The 15,902-nt window shown below is 40.7% G+C and overlaps 1 protein-coding gene across 1 annotated transcript; it reads left to right on the top strand.

Moving 5' to 3' along the window:
• The first annotated feature begins 9,723 nt into the window (after positions 1–9,723).
• On the top strand, positions 9,724–14,208 carry dusp6 (dual specificity phosphatase 6). The gene is made up of 3 exons (XM_072386427.1): positions 9,724–10,707; positions 10,828–11,259; positions 12,510–14,208. Exons 1-3 carry the CDS (start codon positions 10,305–10,307, stop codon positions 12,821–12,823), a joined length of 1,149 nt encoding a protein of 382 aa, XP_072242528.1. The 5' UTR covers positions 9,724–10,304; the 3' UTR covers positions 12,824–14,208.
• The last annotated feature ends 1,694 nt before the right edge of the window (positions 14,209–15,902 follow it).

The following is a 15,902-nucleotide window of genomic DNA, read 5'->3' as shown; positions in this document are numbered from 1 at the left end:
CTTACCTTTTGCTGAAGAGAAGTTCATGAACTTTTGGTCATTAGTTCTTCAAAGTTGCACAAACTAAGTGGGCAAAATATTTAAAAAAAACTTTCTCAACCACAGGAAATCTGTTACCTGTTGACTGTCAGGTTTGATGTTATGCTGACACAGAGGGAAAATGTTTGAGCAACTGCATACCTCCAAGGCTGCAAACATACTAATGACGTTATATAACTCAGAAGAATCATTGTTTACATTCTAAATATCCTTACTTGGTATTACAATAACACACACTGACTACAACAGTAGACACACCTCAGTTGCCAAAATATGGTGGATTGTGTCGCTAACTGACGTGTTCATTTACAACATGTCAACCAGCAATATGTGGGATGGCATTATTCGGGAGCTAGAGTGAAATTAGGTCGGAACACTTCTTTTCAACAATCGAGTTAAAAAGTGTCTTGGAAGTATTCTTTAAAATAAAAGCTATTTTAGAGAAATGTGTCCCCAACAGTTAGTCTCTGACTTGATTAAAGAGTTTAATTTGACAGAACTCTCAAAAGAAAATCTCAACCCCTTAAATCATAGGCTGTGTTTTTCTTTTTTTCTGACAAAAAAATAGTGGAATCAGAAAAATGTTTTTTCCATAATTTCATCAATAATCAGTCCACCACTAATGTTAACTTCTGGCCGAATTAGATTCTAAATGATCCAATGAGCAATAGCTAAAATAGGTTGTAAAAATGAATCTGTAAAATTTAATTTAATAGAAACAAAGCACGCTGAATCCATTTTAGTCACAATATTATTATGTGGCCTTTCCATTTTAGCCATTTGTTGAGATTTTACATGACCTAATCCCAGCACAGGGACTGACAGGGTGCAAGGGTTTATAATCTAAAATTCAAAAGTTGGATGTAATGATGATAATTTAGATATTTTAATGTTGGAAGCTTCAGATAATTGTTATCTAATTTATTTTTTTATTTTTTTATTTATATAAAACTGTTTATTTTTTATTTTTAAAACTAAAATCTAACCAAACAGCAGACAGAGCAGACTTGCTGGGTAACACAGTGGAAAAGCTAATGAGGCAGATGTTTTACCTGAGAGTTGATGGAGACTTAGTTAGACTGAGAAGACACAGTGCTGGGCTGCTATTTGGTATTTTTGGTCAAAATGGTACCCTGTGTTATGATAATTTTTGTTTTAATAACCCAATAAAAATCAAGCTGTGCAACTGTTTGCTTGCAGCTTTGCATTATCAACGTAAAGTTCGTAAATCTTCGTAAACATGTCAATGTTGCTTTTGAAAAATATTTCATGGCCCCCAAGTGACCAGCCAACAATATTATAGCAGATTTGAAGGAGAAATGTAGCTGATAAATGCTTTTTATCAGAAGCAGAGGTCCTGATGCATGTCAGACATTAACCTGTGCTAACTAATGTTTGTAATAACTGTAGAGGATTAATGATATTGTAGTTTGGTGTTTAAGTTCACCTAAGTGGGAGGTTTGGGGTAAATGGGTATGTTTTTTGGCAGAGTAATGTTTGCTTTGGTTCTGTTCTGTTCTTCTTCATCTCATTTGCACATGAAAAAATCCTTTATTGTGACTCACATACCATTGAGACTGGCTCCATGGAGTCTAGGTGTGGCTCATATAAATCTTGTAAAATGAAGATATTACGATATTCTTTACAGAACAGCCACAGTGAAGAATATGATAGGTCAGCACTTACTTCCTAGTGGAGAGGAAAACAAATGTCCAGTCTAAACTGATTTGTAAATTACATTTTGAGTTGCTAAATATGCCAGAAAGCTCCAGAGCAAGACCAGAGAGGCCTGTTTGTGTTTATCTGAGTGAATGTAGAGTGACAGACATGAATGGGCCAAACACAGAGGCAAGTGGACACCCAGCGAGGGGGGAAATCCTCCCTGTGGGTCTCACACACATGTATGTCTGCATGTGTATGTGACACTTCAATGAAAGTTACCAAGCCCCTCCTGTCTGGTGACACACACACACACACAGATAGAGAGGCAGGCCAGCAGTGAGGAGATGCAGAGCAGAGACAAAGCGATGAAGGTGATAACACTGGAGCCGGCATTGTCTTCACAGAGCTAAGAACAGGGTGTGAGTGCCTGCGTGTGTGTCTGAGGTTGTCACGAACCAGCTTGCGGGAATCTCCCTGTAAATCAAAGTGTGCATGACTTTTTTTCCCATTTCTTTTTGGCAGATTCTGAACACTGATTATGGGTAATTGTGTGTTCAGAATAACATACAGCCAATTCCATGTGCAACATAAGACCTTTGCAAGACACGGTAAACATGCTCCTACTAGTTTTTCTGCATGTGTGTGTTTGTGGCTGTTCCTTTCCCTTCTCTGCAGCCCTCATCTAAACTGAGAGCTGAAGCAGAGGAATGAGTCTTCTAAGGCTTTGCGTGAGCACCTGTGAAAGACTGTGTTGCTCTGGTTCCCCTGTACAGATAGAATCTGTACAGATAGTGTGATAAAAGAAGGAACCATGCACTTGTTATCTGTGAGCATGAGTCTGGAAGCTCCTCCTGTTTTATAATCTCCAACTTTGAACCTGAAACCCTGCCTTTCACTACTTGGCTTGATGTACAACCTTTCATAAATGCTTCAGGTCCTTGCAACATTCACAAATTCACAAAGGTCAAGTCATGTTAAATTTTTTAATTATTCATGTTTTTCAAGCTGTGGAGAGAAAACAGAATTAAAATACAGTTCACACCATGACCTTCTCCTTTGTCTGAATTTATACTTCCATCCCTCTCCAGTTTCATAATCTATAGCTTGATCTTTTATATTTTCAGTTTCTTGTATTCCATGTATAGTTTGGTGCTCTTTATACCCAACAGAAGTTTCCGTTTGTACAGAGTTCGAACATCCTGTGATAGAGGAAATGTGCCTGTGAGCAACAAAGTATGTAAGTAGTAATATTAATGTAGTGCAGCACTCTTTGCAGCACTTTTTACCTCTGGAATTTATGTTGCTGTTGCAACATGCAGTAAAGTGTATTTGTGATAATTAGGCATATTGGTATAGAATAGGTAGACTGTTATGCATTCATTCATAGGTACGTGTTCATTCATTCATTCATCTTAAAGTATTGTTGAAATAAAGATAGATAATGCCTTATTAGATGCTGTATTGTCTGTTCACTATATGAATATACGCAGATCTCGAGTGATCTAAATAGCGTCCAAAGGACGGCGACGTTCATCAAAATGTTATCAATGAGTAGATGTATTTTATGCCAGAAATAAGGTCCAGGTTTAAAAAAAACAACTAACTTTTATATATAATTTCTTAAATATATATATAATAACTTCTATATTATAATTTATTGTTATGAATGTATACTACAATTACCCATACATGATGCTGATACATGGATATTGAAGTATTAATTAGCCCTAAACAAACAAACAAACAAAAAAAAAGCTTTTCAAAATTTTGACAGTGAATAGGTATGTTAAATAAATTCAGTGTTTGTAATGACATCATTATTTTTAAGAAGTCAAAGGCTTTTAATAACATTCTTAAACAGATCATATGATAAAATGCATTTATGATGTTGACTTTAGATGGGTTTCTGTGCAAAATCATCACAGATGTGTGTGTGCAACCAGGGGCAGAGAGTAGTACTCATCCAGGTTTGTTTAGTAGAGCTAAGCACCCAAGCAGAGTAACAAGACAGTTAACTGTACCAACTGCCACAAAGATGGATGGAATCACAGCGCTTTGCCAAGAAGAATATCATGTGGATCCAGACCAGTAAAAGTTCTACGAGTTTCAAAAACAGTAAAAATTGGTATCAATTGTCATAATCCTTTATTGTTTGACTACAGAGACTACAGAGAGAACGTGATTATATTCAACTAAGGATTTGTATGTACGCTGATTTATCGTTGTATAACTTTGGGGTTTCTAAATTATGTTTATATCAGGCCGTTCAATTGCAGCCTGGAAATATCCAACCATTTGTTGTCAAGAATAGTGACAGGCTCTCTTGATAACTAATTGATTAATTATGATTTTACAAATCCCAGAATGGTTTAGGCCCAAATTACATCTGTGATATGTTCAGAGAATATAAACCCAGCAGAGCACTTAGATCCAAGGACTCAGGTCAGCTGGTCCAGTCCAGCGTCCAGACAAAACATGGAGAAGCAGCATTTAGCTGTTATGCTGCAAACAAGTGAAACAAACTGCCAGTGGAAATTAAACTGTCACCAAATGTAGACATTTTTAAATCCAGGTTTAAAACATTTCTTTTCTCATGTGTCTATGCATGAAATCTGCACAGTATCTTTTAACTTATCTAGACTGTTGCTTGTTTTTATTCAGTTTAATTATTCTATTTCTTTCTATTTATAGTATTTGACATATTTTTAATGATTTTTCTTCTCCCTGTTGCAATGCTTTTATTTTATGTAAAGCACTTTGAATTGTTTTGTACATGAAATGTGCTATACAAATAAATTTGACTTTGACTTTGACTTTATTGATATAATTGGTGTGGTCAAAGCTAATAGTGTAATCAGTGCCAACCACTGTATGGACTAAGCTGTCATTCTTGTCTTGTACAGTATATTAACAGTAGCTATAATCATTGTTAAATGTAGCAGTTTATAAAGTATAAACATTTTTATTTATTGAGCCCAGTGAATATAATAGCACCACCATACTGCTCATAGTCAAATATCGACATTTGAATTGTCTTACTAACACTAAGAGATTTATCAAGACCTCATGTTAACTATTTATGTAAAAGGACCCTTGTGAGGTACTTTTAAGAAAGCCATCAAACATGCTGTAAATAACAGAATGGAAGAACTTTTTACTGAGCTTATGTCAGAAACTGGTGGATCTTAAAATGTGCTTTTTCGACAGAAGAATATAACATCTACTGATAATTTTGATTAACAGAAACACCTCATTTTACTCATGGTGGTGTTTGAGTATATGACTTCAGTCCTGAAGCACACTTTCAAGAAGGATCAAATGTCTGCTTGTGTGTGGGAAAAAAGAAGAATTTTCATGAGATTTAAATTTTGTAATTCATTACATTGTAAACTTTGTGGAAGAATCTACAGAATAACTTGTCTGAACTCTCTGGTGGACAAACTTGGTAACAACTGTAAATGTTGCCATAAACGTGACATGACTGTTATCTTCAGTGATCACATTGTTGTGTGCATACGTCATGAATAGATCTGCCGCATCCCAGACCAAGAAAATAAACTGATTTATATGGGCTCAGTTTACATGAGTTTACACAGTTTCCTTTGCTTAAGAAAAACTTTCATAAAACCAGATTGGCAGAATCAGTGATGTGATATTGTGCTTGCTTTTCTTTTTCTCCAGTTGGTCTATGTAAGCATCGGTTATAACACTTAATACCTAGTTCCTCCTTCAACCACAAGCACAGACTTCCTGTGCATCATGTGCCAACTTTAGTATTTTGAAACACTCTGTCATTGTCTACCTCTGCCTAGTTCTCATGTGAGAAATGCCACAATAAGCCATATTCACTTCCTGAGCATTGTGCCATGTGCATCACTCACACAGACACACTCACACAGACAGGTCTAGCTCCAGACCTGATTAGTGCATGTTGAGAGTCTTTGTTTGAGGACAAAGGATTTTCCCCTCTGAGATGAGCAGCCGGTGGCAAAGAAGCAAGGAGGACAAGATTAGTTGCCAAATATGGGGAGAGGGTGGGCTCAGAAGGGTGGGAGGAAGATGGAAAAAGATTAATGTAGAGAGGCCAAGTCCTTGCAGCACTGCTTACCTTTGATGAACAGGTATCTATTAAAGTGAGAAATTGAAAAGAGCAGAGAAAATACACAGAAGCTTAAATGGAAACGTTTATTGGGATCAGTTAAGTCACACACTCACACCACTGGAAAAGTGGTGTATTGTTCTCACTTGTGTTCAAACATCATTGACTCAGTAAATGTGTAAATGTAAATGGAAAAAATCTGACAAATTAAGAGGAGAAGAAGCAGGGACATTGCTGGAGAAAACCAATAAAATATAGCAAAGAAAAACACTCATATAGGACACTGGACAGGAAATAGAATGTGTCTATGTGTTGGCCAGTGGGGAATTTCATGGAAACTCAGAAGGATTTTCAGGGGTAACATACAACATTTTGACCAAAGAACAGACAACAGATACCAGCAAGTATCTGCTGTGTGATTTCCACTCATTCTCAGGAGAATTTGCAGCACATTTGGTTCAGACTTACTGCAGTTGCTAATCTGACATGCACCTTTGCAGTGGAGGGTTAAGTGCTGGCTGTGGAACCAGCACATAATCAGGTTGTGGAAATAGATGTGTTCTGTTTGTAGCACGTCATGAATGGCGACTGAGGCTTCTTATGACTGTTTTTGGGATGATATCACAACATTCAACTGTGGCTGAAACATTCTATGAACATAACTCACATTCAAATGGAAGCAAATTTCTCACCACCTCCAATGGTACCGAGTTCTACAACTTTTCATTCAGCCTTGCTTTTGTTGTATTCTCCACATAGCCCTTTCTCCTCAGATTTCCAACTTCTCATTACATCTGTTTCTGACAGTGCACAGAGAAACTGGGCCATAGCACTAATGGTTGATGTCGCTCAAGATACATCTTGCAACACTTTAAAAAGCACCTTGTAGACATGTTAAACATGCTACAACCTTGATTTTTTGCTGAGGGGGGGGCACTTTTTGTCAAAAGTAGAGGTTTTAGGCATATTTGCGCTACGTGCACAGACACAAAATTTTACAAAAGAGGCAAAGCTTGGGGCTGGTATCAATGAAAAACATAAGATGAAAGAGGAAGGAAAAGAGGGGCTTAGGACAAAACAAGAGAGGCAGATCCAGATGAATAGGGTGAGCAGCAGGGAGGGGTGAGAAGGGGGGTAAAAAGTGAAGAAAGGGGGAATGAGTATGCTGAAAGAGACCAGAATTCATTTGAAGGTGAATAGAAGCCGCTTGGTGTCTTTCAGAGGAACTTCTGCTAGAGGTTAAGGGACGCCTCAGGGGCCAAAGGCCATTGATATCGCTGGAGCCGCTGCATACTTCTTATGTTAACAAACTGCAGAAGTTTGGAGTAACACACACACACATGCAAACACACTTTTAGTGCGTAAAAAAAAAGAGGGGCTGCTGAACATATAAGTTTGTGTATTTAGACAGATTCTCACATGAGATACATAATATTGCTTGCTTTACAAGTTTTGATGACAGAGACGGTCCTTACTTTGATGTTTTTCCGGCCTCTTAGAATATTTTTAGTTTCCTTTTTTTCTTTCCTACATTCAGACCAACTGCTTGAAATGGTCTCAGCTTAAACAAATATCTACACGACACTCTCTCAATCAGCTGTTTGCTTTGTTATGCGTCCTCCTCAGCAGCCATGTTTCCATGCAAATGTCATGTGAATTTTAAACAAGACTTCTGCAATTTCACCTTAAAGAGAGTGTGAATTAGGTGCACTTCCACAAACTGGTGTGAGGTGAATAAACTGTAGCGTCATCAGACGTAACGCAGGTTACTTTATTTAAGTCTTTGATGAATGATGTTCAGTGACTTGAAATAAACTTTGTAGATGAATTAACAAACAAAAACAAGTGACCTTGGCCACATGTGAGAGAAGAATGAAGAGATTTGTCGAGGGATGTTTCCTCTCCAGAAGCAGACAGTCAGTCATTTAACCTCATTGACTTATTAAGTCTTCCCTTAAGTGCATCAACTCTTTTTTTTAAAAAACAACAGTGAAAATGAACAACAACAAAAAACTGCTTGTCTTAAAACGAGACACACTGGAGTAGTCGCAAGTAATCCATGCACACCTACATATTTATTCTTATCTATAGAGATTCAGGTGAAACATGGCTTTACGGCTATTAGATTAGACTGCCAGATGGCAGCTTAATGAGCAAAGCTCCTTCCTGATCCACAATATGCGAAGTAACATCTGTTGTTTGACAGTTTAACTGTTTCTCCTCACTTACTTGATAAAATTACTCTTTTGAAATTGAGTTGAAAAAATAAAATAAGCTTAGACCCAATAGGAGTGAAGATGAGATTCAGTCTCTCCGGTTAGTGTTTTGAGTGGGAGAACTGTGTCAAGCAACACATGACATCTTCAGAGTGATTACTTTTTTAGACTGAAGTCCACTCCTCTTACATATGTACAACCACTGGCAAAAAATATGGACTCATCAGTCTTTTGTTAAAAAAAGAGAGAGAGAGAAACTTTGATATGACATGAAACTACTTAATTCGGCTGATCCATCTACTGTTTGCCTCGTTTTCATCTTACATCTCTTTGGAAATAATCTTGCTGGTACAGAAATACTATGTTATGTTGTGTTATTGTTGGTGTTTTTCATAGATCCAATTAAAGAAATAATATCAAATTATGTGTCTTTGCAAATGGCCTCTAATATCAAACTACTATAATTGGTTCTTTTCTAAGCCACCTGGTATAAGTAGACACAACATTTGTTCATCCTTTAAGTTAGCCATCATGTTTATGTTTGAATAATTGATGGATCAGTGTTAAGTGGCTAAGCAATGGTGGGGGGATCTTTAGTGTGCTGAGCAAATTAATGTTGTTTTGTTGTGGAGGCCATTAACGATGTGATCAGCATCTCCAATGACTCTGGCTCCATGTCTGTCGGTGTTAAAAAGGCGTGAAGGACTTGGAGATGCCTGTGATCTGGCAGACTGATATGAGATGATTATTGTTCTTATGGGTACTAAGAGATTGTGGCTATGAGGCAAAACCTGACCTGACGAAATGTGGAGTGAACATGCAAGGTAAGGAGAGAGTCTGGTGGAGTGCGGCCGAAGCTTCGGCCGAAAATGTCCACCATAGCCTCGTAGTTGATCTGTCTCGCCGTCTCCCAGACTTCCGGTGCAGCCGTGGAACAGAAAACAGGTGACTTGAGTGAAACTAAGTGACGGGGGAAAAAACATGACAAGAAAGTAACCTGGAAACCTGAAAACATAACAAAGAACCTGAAAACATGATAACCAAAACTTAAAACGTGAGAAATGGTACCATTAAAATCTGTTGTTTAATGATCTAATCAGAAAAATAACTTTCCCTTTTACTCAAAAACTGTTCAGTTTTTACGCTTCAATTAAGGCTGCGCACTGAGATGTATATCCATGTGAACATAGAGTTTTGGAACAAGTGAAACTTTCACTTAGTTGAAAGAGAAGGTTTGACGGAACCCATTTTTCCTAGAATCAAAGATTCTGGAAGATCATTTTTTGCTAAAGGTATGAGGCATGCCGCAGATATCTGATGGATTTATATCAAAAGAACTAACGCGCAAAAGCGCTCCAGGATCTTTAACTCTGGAAGTTCAGACTCACTGAATAAAGTAACGTACATCATCACAGCACTGTGATACTCTTTGGTCCTTCTCGCAGTCTGAGTTGCAGCCCCTATCCCTCCCCCCTCCCACTCTTCCTTCCTTCTCCCTTCAGTTCTTGTGTTTGTTTGCACTCACTTGATCCGGAGCGGAAATTCCTCTTCGTTTTTGTGAATGACAAACTCATTAACAATTTATCAACACTGGCCGCTCCATGCGGCCCCCGTTTCCAAGGCGACCGCCGCTGGGTCTCTTCTGATTGGTCGGCCGACATAACGTATCCAATGAAACGCCTCCAGATTGTAACCATTCAGCAGCCTGGCGCCTCAGACAGCGCATTGAGTCAGACCCTGCAGAGCTTCTATTCACACCGAAGAGAGAAGCGAGGAGGGACACAAGCTGCATCCGCAGGCAAAGACAGACGAGACATCCACAGACCCTCAACACCATCAAGTCCTTCCAATCTGGATCTCAAAAAAGAGAAAAACAAAGAGTGGAAGAGCAGATGCGCTCTGATCCGTGGAGTTATATAAGAAGAAAGGAAGCGTCAGCCTCGTCGCTGGGTCGGTGTGAGTCATTGATAAATAAAACGGTCTCTTCACACAGATGCATGAATGAGCGCCAGTGAAGGCAACCCGTAGTCAGGAAATCTGTGAAGGAGAGCCGCGTTTTGCTTCAGTTTTTCGTCCCAAAGCGCGCGGGACACCGACGGACATTTGGAGTGAGAATTTATGTGTCCGATTCATCGTTTTGACTATTGCAATCTAAGACTAGTGCTGCTGAGGGGCCTCCAAGCAGCTGAAAAAAGAAAATAAATCAGCTTTTGGTGCTTGCCGCCGCAGCCAGGAAGCCCCCTACCCCACCCCCGCTTTTCCCAAATATTTTGTACTCCTGCTTATAAATGCTTGACAAGCTCAAACCCGTCGTCCAGCTCGACTCGGTAATGGCGATCAGCAAGACGGTGGGCTGGCTCCGAGAGCAGCTGGAGATGCGCAGGGACGGCCTGCTTGTGATGGACTGCCGGGCCCAGGAGCTCTACGAGTCGTCGCATGTCGAGACGGCGATCAACGTGGCCATACCGAGCCTGATGCTCCGCCGGCTGAAGAAGGGCAACCTGCCAGTGCGGTCACTGCTGTCCGACGGGGAGGACCGGGAGAGGTTCGTGAGGCGGTGCAAGACAGACACTATAGTGTTGTACGACGAGTACAGCCGGGAATGGAACGAGAATGTGGACGGAGGATCAGTGTTGGGTTTACTGCTGAGGAAAATGAAGGACGAAGGCTACAAGGCCTTTTATCTGGAGGGTGAGTGAGGTTCATTCACATTTTTTGGCCCCGCGTTTCATTCACACACTTTTCTTTTGCAGCTGATGATTGCAGTGGAAGCCAGCTCATATTCACTATATCTGTGCTTTACCTTTCCAGGTGGCTTCAGCAAATTCCAGGCAGAGTATCCGGCTCAGTGCGAAACCAACCTGGATGGCTCGTCCAGCAGCAGCAGCTCCCCCACAGCCCAGGTTCTGGGCCTCGGCGGACTGCGGATCAGCTCCGACTCTTCGGACATTGAGTCGGACATCGACCCGAGCAGCGCCACGGACTCGGACGGCAGCCCGCTGTCCAACCCGCAGCCCTCCTTCCCGGTGGAGATCCTGCCGCATCTCTACCTAGGCTGCGCCAAGGACTCCACAAACCTGGACGTGCTGGAGGAGTACGGCATCAAATACATCCTCAACGTGACCCCCAACCTGCCCAACCTCTTCGAGAACGCGGGGGAGTTTAAGTACAAGCAGATTCCCATCTCGGATCATTGGAGCCAGAATCTCTCGCAGTTCTTTCCCGAGGCCATCAGCTTTATTGGTAAGTAATACCGCAGAGCTAAAAACACACATCATATGTACTGTCTGCAAACTGTAAAGCCCGGACATCTGGCTTCTTTGGTCGTTTACACGCTCTTTCGCTTTTAGGATCGTAGATAAAAAAAATCTTTAATGGAGAAAATGAGACAATCCTCCCATTTGAAGGACAGGAAACAGTCTTCTGTGATTGTTTTTTAATATATGAAAGCGCAGTGAGGAGCATAATCTTATTAACGTGATATGTCTTATCACTGCCAGGAAGTTCTTAGGTTCTTATTGTGCAATTGAGATTAGATGAGGTGTCCCTGGCAGTGGTTTTATCAGTCAATCGGGCAGGGACATACAGAGCAGGCAGATTAAGGCCATTGTGTTGAGGCACAGTAACAGAAGTCTGCCTCTAATGGCGCACTGACTAAAATGCACTGTGTACAAATGATTTGACTTCAATGGAAGACATCCTGGCCTATCTGTTTCCCCGGGGCTTGTGTAATTGCAGCACAAAGGGCGAAGCTGAAACCGGAGAATAGGGGAAAGTGAGGAAGGGAGGGTGGTAATTCGAGCGCAATAGGAAGGAAGTGGCATTGAAAGTAATCTAGGACATGGCATTGCTACCCCCTCCCCTTCTTCCTCCCTCCACATCACAAAAGGGGCCATTTACAGGGCCTGTTGACATCCTGTTCGCCTTGACAGGGTGCCCTCATGACTCCTACATTTACACGCCCAAATGGCACCATTGTCAGAGCAACCCTGGTGAGCGGAAGAATGGTTTAATAGACTGTAATAGTCAATTTCCCAGCTGGCTACCCTAGACCAAAACAAAAACCAAATAAATAAAAACAAAAGAATGTCAATTGTGTTTATGTGCAGTAGCTCCTGTTTGTTGAATGACTCGGCCGGAAATAGTCAGGATAACAAATTCTGCTGCTCTCTCTCCCTGGATCTGTTCCAACTTCCAACACAGTTTGACTTAAATGACATATGTTTGTCACAAGTTTTGTTCTGTGTGCCTAAAAGGGTACATAATGCTTTTGTAAATGATCAATGTGCTGCTTAGAGAATGAAAGACACCAGACATCCACGGCTTTAGGAATCTGAGTGATGCGTTGGTATAATATAGATTGGCTATTTCCAGCTTTTGGGCTGTTGGTCAGACGAAATAAGTTTGAATCCGGGATGACAAAAAGTTCTAAAACCTTTTTGGAGCTTCAGAGAAAGGTCAATAACATGTTCGTCCTTTTCTCTTTCAACCAGATGAAGCTCGGGCCCAGAAGTGTGGTGTCCTGGTCCATTGCTTGGCCGGTATCAGCCGCTCAGTGACCGTGACGGTGGCTTACCTGATGCAGAAGCTCAACCTGTCCATGAACGACGCTTACGACATTGTCAAGATGAAAAAATCCAACATCTCACCTAACTTCAACTTCATGGGCCAGCTCCTGGACTTTGAGCGCACATTGGGTCTGAAGAGTCCGTGCGACAACCGCATGGCGCCGCCAAGCCAGCAGCTCTACTTCACCACCCCGACCAACCACAACGTCTTCCAGCTGGACCCCCTGCAGTCCACGTGAGGCCTGCTGTCAGCACTCCTCACCCTGCTGGAGGTTTAGCGGACCTCCTGTTAAAAAAAAATCTCTCATTCTTCGTCGTCTGCTGTGCGACCTGGCTTTGGACGTTTCTGACAGCTGGTTTGAGGAGACAGCTGCTGAGCATGGTTACCGGAGGGTCGAAGCAGCCTGGCCAATACGCAGCTGCTGTTGACTAAATGAGGAGAGACTGTAAAAGAGACAGAACAGAGTCAATTAACATGTGAAGATTCTCTCTACAATCATATTTTGCAGTCAGACTTCTAAAGTATTTTGTCTTTGTAATTGTATCTGAGGAAACTCAAGGTGATTTGTTGGACAACTTTTTGTTATGCTTCAAAGTTCCTAGGCTGGTGTGCCAAAGAGACATGATTACTCAAAGTGGACAGATTAATTCAATCTTTTGTATGTTTGTTTTGGGATCAAGCATGGCTTTCCCCATGACTTCAGGGTGCGTTGTCTCCTTCATCTTCTGTGAAGACTTGCCTGTGTGGGGTTGAAACACCCTGGCTTTCGAAGGCACACGATATACTGGACACAATTTTACATTTGTGGAGTCTTTTTAAACATTTATACATTGTATATATCTTAATATAAAATACAGTGAAAGCCTTGCTGTAGTATATACCCTATGGAAGTGGGTACTTTTGTTTCATATTCTAGTTTTATGTAAGCAAACTACATACTGATCATTATGTTTGAGTTGATAATGCCAAAAATCAATAGGCTTTCTGAGAATTGTCTAAAAATGTGTACATACATATATATGTGTGTGTATATATACAGGTTTGATAATTGCTTTACATGTGAGTTTAGCCTTGTTTTTGCACCCATCCCCTAACAAATCAGTCACCATGGTTGTTTGCCTTACTTGCGCTCACAGGGTTTGTGTTGCACATTAGCCTTCAGAGGGTCACAATTTTTTCAGAATTTCACATCATCCCATATTTAAATTTTTTACACACAATCAAAAAACAAACCAAACCCTGAGCAGTTTTGTTTAGCAGTATTTGGCACCATACAAAAGCTACTGTTTGTGAAGGCCAAATATGTGTGGTCTGGATCTCTGAGGGTTAATTTGAGTAATCCTGATCCGTGCACAGGGGTTAAAACTCTGACATGTGGACAAAGCTGGGAGCTTTGCTTGCCTCGCCTCTTCAGGGAAAATTCTTAGAAATGCAGTTTTTATTTGTAAAGATGAAAGCGATAGAATCCAGAGCTTTGGAGGGTTGTCTCCCCCCTACCCCATCCACAGAGAAGGCCTCTCATGAGGAAGCCATCACAGGTGACCTCTGCCCACCCCCTTCACACTCCTCTCTTACGAATGTAAAGAAAAAATAACTTATTAATAAATTGCTATTTTGTCTACAGTTTCTGCTTCTTCTGCCTGTTTGTCCATTGACACACTTGTTTGTGTTTTGTCTGCTTCCACAGTAACACATTTTATGTAAGTGTTTTGTCACATTTGAGTGTTAACCAGCAGGCCAAGTCACGACAACAGAAACAGTTGCTGTGAATCACGAGGCTGTTCACAGAGCTCTCGCTTTCCATTAACTATAACACTCAAGACATCTCCCTGTTTACTCTCCTACTCAGAGTTAGCATATCCTGTCACATGACACTTGTGTAACAAAGCGTCAGGAACACTCTGTTCTTTGTGACAATCACAAACTGATAAAGGCTACTGAACAGGTGCAAAGTGATTCTAGTCACACGGTAAACAGCCCAACTGGTTTTTCCAGGTGCTGCTGGTTCAAAGTGAGGGCTTTGAGTTCACACAAATATTTGACAGGCTGCCCCTGAAGGTAGGCCTGTATGTTCTGTCCTGAAACGAAGCAGAAGTAACTAGATGTTGTGTTATTTGATATAGGCTGAGTATAAGATGATCCTCAGTGTGCAGGTGAGGGAGAGGTCCTTTGTCTTTGCCTGCAAACAATGACTCGCATCACATCTTCTGCATTCCCATACATTCTGATTAACACCAGTGGCTGTGTTTGTGTGTGTGACCGGAGTGTTAACTTTGCGCAGTGTTTCGAAAGGAACAAGAAAAGCACATAGCGCTAAAATAACACAGAACAATACTTGGTTTTGATAAGGAAGTTACAAAGACTGACTCAGACAAACAGCTTTTTTTGTCCACTAAGCCTTTAATATAGCCAGCATGTATGTTCTTGTTATTAAAACCTAAAACCGTGGGAGTGAACACAAACTGCAGTTTTATTGGGACTTCTGCTAAGAATGTTACGGTAAATGTTAAGTGCAGTCAGTATGTGGGCAACAAACAACTTGAGGTTTCACAAAACAGTGCTTCTGTGCCAGCCCTGGACAATGGAACATACAGTACTGTGCAGAAGTCTTGATCTTGCTTCCAAGTAGTTCTCCAGGCTTTCTTAAGGCCTTTTAAGGTTTTCTTTGGACATTGGCTAACTTTATCACTCATTTTCAGTCCAGTCCATGTGGCTGACCCAATGTGTTTTGTTTTGTTTTTTAGGCCACTTGGCAAAGACCTATGAATCATTCAAACATAAAAAGGCACCTAATCTAAGTGGATTTTGAGGCAATACAAAACAGGCAACTTAGCAAATAACCAACTTTAAATTGTATCTTTAGGCACTTGACAGACATGACGGACATGAAATAGCATTTTTGTCACAACAAGATGATTTCTAAAGAGCTTTAAACTTGGCATATCTCAGCATGGCGGGAAGTTTGTTCTTAAAAAATTTGTGGAAACTGGACAAGTGGAGAGCTAATAAAGAAGTGTTTAGACTTCAGTTGATCCATATACTGTTCACTGAGGCCTCATCAGAAATGGTTTCCAAGGAAGGGTGGCTATCAAGAAGCCATTCTTAAGGAAGGGAGAAGGGGAGAAAAGGCTGAGGTATGCCAAATGACACAAGAACTGGACTCAAAATCCGTGGCAACTGGTCTTATGGAGAGATGAATCCTTCCTAGAGTCTGACAGATCTGTCAGAAATGACAAGAAGCTTGATTAAGATGGTTCAGGCTGTATAAAAAGAATTGCAGAATAAAAATGGTCATACAAATAAAGACAGTCAACCTT

Source organism: Leuresthes tenuis, unplaced genomic scaffold (assembly GCF_036924035.1).
Source record: "Leuresthes tenuis unplaced genomic scaffold, fLeuTen1.0.hap1 SCAF_5, whole genome shotgun sequence".
Classification (NCBI taxonomy): Eukaryota; Metazoa; Chordata; class Actinopteri; order Atheriniformes; family Atherinopsidae; genus Leuresthes; species Leuresthes tenuis.
This window is presented reverse-complemented; position numbering and strand designations above follow the sequence as displayed.